Source organism: Eptatretus burgeri, chromosome 3 (assembly GCF_056783735.1).
Source record: "Eptatretus burgeri isolate ZD-2024b chromosome 3, Ebu_testis_v1, whole genome shotgun sequence".
NCBI classification, from domain to species: Eukaryota; Metazoa; Chordata; class Myxini; order Myxiniformes; family Myxinidae; genus Eptatretus; species Eptatretus burgeri.
Window position 1 is genome coordinate 40255904 of NC_140963.1, and position 8891 is coordinate 40264794.

General features: G+C 48.8%; 1 protein-coding gene across 8 annotated transcripts in view; it reads right to left on the reverse strand.

The window, feature by feature from the left end:
• LOC147029745 (anoctamin-1-like) overlaps positions 1-3887 on the reverse strand; it is a 129878-nt gene extending 125991 nt beyond the window's left edge. For 3 of the 8 annotated variants that reach the window (XR_015056066.1, XM_085873030.1, XM_085873033.1), the window contains exon 1: positions 3283-3886. Coding sequence is in view for 7 of the 8 variants with exons in the window: in XM_085873030.1 (XP_085729156.1) it covers positions 3283-3340 (58 nt within the window). In the remaining variant the exon portion in view is untranslated. Of the gene's footprint in view, positions 1-3282 lie in introns of all 8 variants that reach the window. The other 5 variants (XM_085873036.1, XM_085873034.1, XM_085873029.1 and 2 more) reach the window with 3 other exon arrangements.
• Positions 3888-8891: the final 5004 nt, after the last annotated feature.

Sequence of the window (8891 nt, forward strand, 5' to 3'; positions counted from 1 at the left end):
GTATGTCTGCACAAAATGTGAGTGTGTATTTTAGAACCCAAAGACCCTTTACGATTCCTAAGACCCTTTCGAACCATTACAACCTGAGACTCATGAAGGCCCACAAAAACCCTTAGACATTTAAAATTCTTCAGACCCCTAAGCCCTTTGAGATCCCTAAAACCCTCAGACCCTTGAAACCCTAAGACCATATCAGACTCCTAAGACCCATTCAAACTTGAAAAACCCTTAAAGACCCAAAATATCAAGAAGACACAGAAGACTCAAAAGATCCAGAGGACCCGAAAGACCATGAAGACCCTTAAAGACCCTGAAGACCCCAAAAGTTCCCAAAGATCAGAAAGACCCAGAGGACCCAAATGATCCAAACAACCCCAAAACACCCTGACATTTACAACTAGACCATTTCGACCTTTCATTTACAATCAACGACCTTCCATTTATTTGCCATACAAAATACAACTCACAAAACAGGTCCTGGTGAGGTTTTACAATCTCTGATTGCTTTCTTCTTTTTATATGCATCGATGTGAAAGTGGTGGGTGGTATAATGAAAGCAGATCGCACAAAAATGTGAAATAACACGATGTCATGTAAAAAAAAATCGAATAATGAACAACATTTTCAATGAACGAGGCACAGGCCAAGACACCGCACAACATCGTGGGGCCAAACGCAGGCAGGTCGAGCCTGAACTTTGTACATCAATCGGTGTATTTTTTGTTCTGTTTAGCAGAGGGACAGTGCAGAGTGACAGCATGAGTATTTCTGCCGTGTATTGCCATGATTTGCAAACGAACAACCAAGCAGCTTGTAGAGCTGTCGTATAAAAATAAAAATTGCATGACATTTTCAGCAGGCGAAACATTGTCAAAAACACCGCACGTCACCGTGGGGCCCAATGTAGGTGGGTGGGAGCTGAACTTTGAACATCAATCGATGTATTTTAAGTTGTGTTTAGCAGAGGGACAGTGCATAGGGACAGTGCAGGTACTCTTGCCATAGAAAACCATGATTGAAAACAAACAACCAAGCTGCTTGAAGAGCACTCGCTAAGTGGCTTAAGCACTTAAGCAAGCACTCCAACAAAATGGTTGTTAAGGAACGGCTGGCTTAGCAAGCGATAACAAGCTGATTGGTAATGGGCCACACCCGCAAAAACAAAAACATTATTAACTTCATAAAATTTTCAGATTTCGATGCACCACATGACCAAATGCATGTGGACACCCCTTCTAATTAGTGGATTTGGCTTTTTCAACCACACACCCATTGTATAAAATCAAGCACACAGCCATGCAATCTCCATAGACAAGCATTGGCAGTAGAATGGGTTGTACTGAAGAGCTCAGTGACTTTCAACGTGGCACCGTCATAAGATGCCACCTTTCCAACTAGTCAGTTTGTCAAATTTATGCCCTGCAAGAGCTGTCACGGTCAACTATAAGTGCTGTTATTGTGAAGTGGAAACGTTTAGAAGCAACAACAGCTCAGCCACGAAATGATAGGCCACATCAGCTGACAGAACTGAACCGCCGAATGCTGACACACATAGCGTGGAAAAATCGTCTGTCCGTCAGTTACAACACTCAATACCAAGTTCCAAACTGACTCTGGAAGCAATGTCAGCGCAAGCACTGTTCGTCAAGAGCTTCAGAAAATGGGTTTCCATGGCCGAGCAGCTGCACACAAGCATAAAATCACCATGTGCAATGCCAAACATCGGCTGGAGTCGTGGAAAGCTCACTGCTATTGGACTCGAGAGCAGTGGAAATGCATTCTCTGGAATGATGAATCATGCTTCACCACCTGGCAGTCCGACGGACAAATCTGGGTTTGGCGGATGCCAGGAGAACGCTACCTGCTCGAATGCATAGTGCCAACTGTAAAGTTTGTTGGAGGAGGAATAATGGTCTTGGGTGCTTTTCATGGTTCGGGCGAGGTCCCTTAGTTCCAGTGAAGGGAAATCTTAACGATACAGCATACAATGATATTCTGGACGATTCTGTGCTTCCAACTTTGTGGCAACAGTTTGGGGAAGGCCCTTTCCTGTTTCAGAATGGCAATGCCCCCATGCACAAAGTACGGTCCATACAGAAATAGTTTGTTGAGATCACTGTGGAAGAACTTGACTGGCCTGCACAGAACCCTGACCTCAACCACATTGAACACCTTTGGGATGAATTGGAATGCCGACTGCGAGAGCCAGACCTCATCACCCAACATCAGTGCCCGACCTCACCAATGCTCTTGTGGCTGAATGGAAGCAAATTCCCACAGCAATGTTACAACATCTTGTCGAAAGCTTTCCCAGAAGAGTGGAGGCTGTCATAGCAGCAAAGGGGGGACCAACTCCATATTAATGCCCATGATTTTGGAATGAGATGTTGGACTACTTTTGGCTATGTGGTGTATTTAGTCCACAAGATCTGATCCTCAAAGCTCAAATATTTTAATTATATACTTTAATTAGTCCGTGACAGTCCATCGTGGAAAATGACATAATACATAAAATCGCTCCAAGCTCCTCATCTGAAAACTATAGCACTTATTGAAGTGATTTGTAGGTATGAAGATCAGGCATTCAATGATATGAGTGAGGAAAGTGAAAAAAACATTGCGTACTTTGTCGTGAAGAAACGGTTATGGCCTATTTCAAGTCAAGGCATTGTTGAGCAGGCTGAACAAAATGGCAGCTTAAGACCCCAGCGAGCTGACATAGGGCCGACCAAGATCCTGTGCCGCCATTTTGGTGAGGATTTTTAAATTATTATTTATTTTGTGACGAGCACCCCCTAAATTATCTTCAAAAGGGGTGTTTAAATTTATCTAAACACCCATTTTTCATCCAGGCACTCCCTTGGAGTTCCTCGAGTATGCATGAAAGTTTGGGGCCGCTAGGTTTCATGGTTTTGGAGTTATGGAGTAGACGGACCGACTGATTGACACACACTGACATTTATTATTACAGATATACTTTATCTAACAGGCACTAAAGCTTAGTTATAGATAAATTCATAGAAATATCTTTAAAAAATTTAAAGAATCCATTATCACAAGAAAATGCATTTCCTCTTTGATATTAAATGCCATTCATTAAATATTTGCCTTTTTAAAGAACTTTTATAATACAGTGTTTTTATATTCTTACGAGTCAATATTATTTAAGGCAGAATAATGTATGCATCATTCATTTGTGAAGAGCTATCATTCATTTAAGAGTACTCTACATTCAAGGTCAAAGCTCATCAAAAACCTTCTTTAAATGAAAAGATCACTTACTGTTTGGTTGCAGATCCTTCAGCCTCTGGTCTATTTCTTCCATTTTCATGGTCGACATAATTATGGTTTCCAGTACAATCCCTGTCTCTGTTATACATCAGTCTCAAGAAATCGACCACAAACCCTCACTTTATTCGCTTCGTCCTCTATCTTCCTCTTGTTTAATCTCATTGTAAAAGAGTTTATATTTATTAATTAGTTTCACCACTATTCCCTTGTCTATGCCTTTCTTTGCAAGAGTTAAAAAATTAAGACGAAACAACCCTCCTCTGTGTTCTTGTCACCTCCCTGTATTGTCAAGGCAAACAACGCGAAATGAAGCAATTATAATTCAACAGCTTATTGCGTCCTTCATGACGCCGGATTCCCAAGGTAGACGAAGAGACTGATCGGATATCTGGTCGTACCTGCAGGAGCAACCGTTTAAGCGTAATAGAGAGTCCCAACAGGTCTGAGGCGCCCAATGCAAGAGGATGCAACTTGTCGGAAAGAACCCGCGTGTGGGGTGGAACGCAACTGTGAGCAGATGGAGTGCAGCTCAGATGTCCCCGAATACAACCGGGGGAGCCAAGTCTTGATTTTGACCGGGAGAGATGGCTCATCGGTTGAGATTTGAGGATATCCGGGAAAACTGCAGGGTATGCATTATTATGTCATTGTAACATGATATGTTAGCCTAATTGGCTTGGCAAAGAGCCAACAGAGGCCGACGATTGCATCAAAGGAATATGTCACAGAATTGTTTTGAAACAATGGTAAATGATCCAGAATGCACTCATCATGAACATAAATGTTTCTACAGTTATAATATGCTTATTGGCTGTACATTAGAGCTCAGAATAGTACATGCAGTCCAACAGGAGATGCAGAACCCTTACCCCCTTACATATGAGCTGTCTAGCCTATTTTTGATTCCTGAGCTCACTATAAACTGTCAGATTGGTGGTTTGTTGGCAGAGTGTTGCATCTTTGGTAGAGTGTTGCATTACAAAGTGCACCGCCCCTCGAATGGACGTCAAGCAAGGTGCCCTATTTGCTGTCATTAGTTTGTGGACTTTAAAGATCACTGGGCAACATTTGCAAAGAGTAGGTGAGTTATCACCACCACCCTGAACAAATCAAAAATTCTTGCCAACTTCAGTCGAACATCAGGCCGCACCACCCCGTTCATGAAACACTTGCATGAAAACTTTTCCTGGCAGATCTCACAAGAAAATGGGAATAATAGGGCTGTTAAAGGAAGTAATAGTCAGAATACCTGATGCAAATTAGGAAAATACACCATACTTTTATTCATAGCTCTGGTGTTTACGATTGTATGAATCTTAATTTTATAGCCCTGCTTATGTATGGGTTTGTATGTATGTATGTATGTATATATATATATATATATATATATATATATATATCAATATGTGTGTGTGTGTGTATATATATTGTTGTAGTATTCTCGCCCGCCCGGCGTTCGAACGACCGCTTTTCACCAATAGCAGCCGGTTCGCCCACCGGACGGACAATCCAGTCGTGACTTTCTGCAATGGCATCAGAAACCAGTCACTGATGGGTTTTCAATCCCACCACAACCTTGTCCGTACCCTACCCGAGCGCTACAGGGTCCGATCGCCAAATCTTCGATTTACCTAATTATTCGCGCAGGTAGGTTACCGAGAGGTTGTACCTCAACGGGACCGCTTGGAAACGAGCCGCTTAAGCAGCTCGCTTCCTTTTGGGATAACCGAGCGGGGTAATATCATGCAGTCCCGTTGGACCCGATCACTTTACCGGCTATTTAAAAGCCAACTAATATTCCGCAATGCAAGATGTAATGTACTGAATGGGAGATGCTTAGCAGGCAGACACGAGCGGAGGAACAGTCGAGCCGGGCTGTGTTGCACAAGCGCGAGCGCGGGCGTACTCTGCCCGCGGCTCTCCTTTATTCCGTACGCACACGCACAAGCCGCGTTCGACTACTGCATTCCTACGACGCCTCAGGCGGCGCGCACACCTTATATCCCTTGCAGATACGATGACCACTCCGACCACTCCCACACCACCATGCCCTTCCCCGTAGGCCCGCAGACTCCACCACACTCCTTCCCCCTAAAACGATGATTATTAAATGATCACCAATATACGAAGCATAAACAACACGAAGGACTTCGGTATAATAATCATGGAAATAAAATGAAAACAGCGAAGTATAACCACACCACATCATATAATGCGTGAAAGCGGGTTAATGGAGCTGCCCCGACCAGATTCCGAAGACACAGCACCTCCCAAACTCTGGCCGTGTTAAAAAACACAGCAGCCCTACCCAGCGGAAACGCCCCCAGGCGGCTCATGCTGACATGGGCCCCCGCCGAGGTCGTGGCGATCTTTCGAGCCAACCTCCCCCGGCACCATCAAACGCCTCCGGCCCACTCCCCCCAGGCAGACCCGACACAGATAAACATTCCGAGGCCGGAAGCCCGCTGTCTGGAAGCCGTGGCGCCAGCGGCAGCCTTGATCGACCTTGGCCGGGGGCGCTGAACAGCGCCGCTGGCTGTATGCACTTAATGCTCCAAAACAACTCACGCACCACAATCAGTTGAGATGCCAACGCCCGTCTAAACGGCCTTGAGCGAACACAGAGAGCTGCGCTCGCAACCAGAGGTGGGGGTAACGCCGACCAGTGCACCAGTCTTGGTTCCGAGTCGATCTCCGAGACCCACACGGCAGCTAGACGGTCGCAATTCCATTTAAACCACACTTCAATCATAGGCTCGTTATAAATCACTACGAACATCACTGGAAGCATTGCAAACTCATTTTTTCGTACAGCGCGGTCTTTTGATAAACTCCCAGCACATGACAAAGCAACTACCGGCGGCCCGGGACAATGGAAGGCCAACCCAACCTTTTTATTTGCCACCACTGCTCCCACCTCACATTGATCATAATACCAACCCCATTGACTGATCTCCGCCAAATCCACTTTCACAAGAGAACTGCTGGCATTTACTTCAATAACGTTAAACTGCATTACTAGAGCAAGGAAAAACACATATGCCATGAACAACAACCCACAACCCACATCACGAGTCCGTTTCTTGGTTGTCGACTCGATGTCGTGACTCGCGACTCCCTTTAACGCCACGAGCTCACCGCCACGTGTTGAAGCTGCCTGGACAACACCGACGCGCATTGCCTCACGAACGCTGCCGAAGCGCGGGAACTCATCGCGAGCGAAGCGCGGGAACTCATCGCGAGAGCTGATACGGCTCTCGCCGCTCCCGAACCGCACATCACCGTCGCAGGCAGCAACGAACGGTCGCTCCCGCTGCATCGACGCGGCCCCCGGCGCCAGAGCCTCGCCCTCGGTACTCGACGAAGGTCTCGAAGAGAGCACTGGCACATCTGGAGGTACGAACCGGAGATCCAGTCCGAGGTGCGCCAGCCAGTCCCGACGCAAAAGGGTGGGGGTGGGCCCTCCCCTCCCCTCCCCTCCCCTCGTACAACGAACACCGAGAGCCGGGCGCGTCGATCTCGGTAGCGCACTGAGACGTCGGCCCTCGCATGCGGTGCAATCGCTTCACCGGTGTACGTGTATAACGACAAGGCCGTCTTGACCAGGCGAATACCGCGAAGACCACGAGCTGCCTGCTCACCCATGACTGACACTGCAGCCCCGGTATCCACGCAAAACACAGTCGGTTGGCCATTCACTTCGACCTCCACCGTGAAAGGCGTCGTCATCTCCGAACCAACGGAAAACAGACTCAACCGTGGTTGCATCTCCTGCTCCCGCTCGCCGGCATCGTCATGCCCCAGTTGCAGGCCGATCTCCAGGTCACTGGGGTCCTCCCGCACCTCGTCATCCAAGACCCCAACGGAGGCCCCCGCCATCCGACACACACGCTTCAAATGTCCCACCTTGTGACAATGCAAACACACGGTGTTCTTATACGGGCACATCTGTCGCAGGTGCGGACCCCCGCACCCCCAGCTCCCGGTGCGACCGTGCTGCGGTGCCCCTCGTCCCGCACCGCCAGGCGCGTGTGCGACCTGCGGCACTTGAGCCATCGCTCGGACTCCGGGCTGCACGACCTGCGGCACTTGTGCGGTCACCGCGTGGACCTCAGGATTAGCCGACATGCCCCAGCTGGAGCTACTCATTACGTCCTGGCCAGCAATGGTCCGGACATCCGTGAGTGTCTGCTCGACAGACGAAGCAGTCGCGACCGCCGAGTCGAATGTGATGTCGGTCAACCGCAGGATGGCTGCTACCATCTTTGCGTCTCGCAGACCAGAAATAAAACGATCTCTGAGCCGTGCCGGACGCTCCTCTGTCATGAACTTGCAAGGCACAGCCGAATGTTTCACCCGTGCTACGAAGTCCGCAACGCGCTCCTCGCCACCCTTAGCGAGATGATCGAACTGGAACCGTGCGAGATGTCACGACTTCTCTGGCGCCAAGTGGGTCTTCATTTTCGCCACGATGTCCTGAAAGGATAGCACGTCATCACTGGGTCTATGTAGAGCCACCAAATCACTTAGCAGCCGGTAGTGCTCCGTTGATAGCGAGGCGAGCAAGATCGCCTTGCGTTTCTCTTCATCCTCTACATCATTCGCCCGAAAGTAGCAACCTAACTGTTCAGAAAACAACTCGAACTCATCTCCCCCGAACACGGGTACGCGTCCGTGCGCTGTGCCCCGACCTTCTGCCATGCTCGTGCTGGTGAGACCCTTGGCCCCGTAGCTTGGAACCGCCCGGGTTACTTGCCGCCCTGCACACGCCGATCCGAAGATCCTCGTCAGCCAACTGTAATGTACTGAATGGGAGATGCTTAGCAGGCAGACACGAGTGGAGGAACAGTCGAGCCGGGCTGTGTTGCACAAGCGCGAGCGCGGGCGTACTCTGCCCGCGGCTCTCCTTTATTCCGTATGCACACGCACAAGCCGCGTTCGACTACTGCATTCCTACGACGCCTCAGGCGGCGCGCATACCTTATATCCCTTGCAGATACGATGACCACTCCGACCACTCCCACACCACCATGCCCTTCCCCGTAGGCCCGCAGACTCCACCACACAAGATGGCATTTCAATGGGAGCATGGACGCAACGAACAGGTTTACATTTAAACAAGCACATTTATTTACTCTACGTATGCAGGAACAATCATGCAGTCATTCAAACCCACCAACATGCACGTACACAGAACAAGCAATGGATGTGGCACGGCACGTGGGCAAGACAAAGCGCTACAAACGTCTATAAGTAATTATTAATGTACAGTCACTTACACAGTTTTACTGACTGGACTCGGCGCAACAACATTCATTCGAAAGAAAAGCAGGAAAAAGACCCCATCAAAGGCAATGGGGTCAGACTGGACCTCTTGGGTCTTTATGGGACCTCTTGACTGGACCTCTTGGGTGGGACTTGGCAGACCGAACGAGTCCCACGAGACTGTTGCAGGTTACCTGCACCCTCGTGGTGTCTGGTTTGGGCGACCTGCGACGTCCCATCCCCACAGCAGCTGGCGTAGCCGCGGTCGAGCTCGGGCCTTCCGCGCGGCAGGCGAGCTCTCTCCGGCTCTCTCCACACGAACGCGCTTAGGCGAC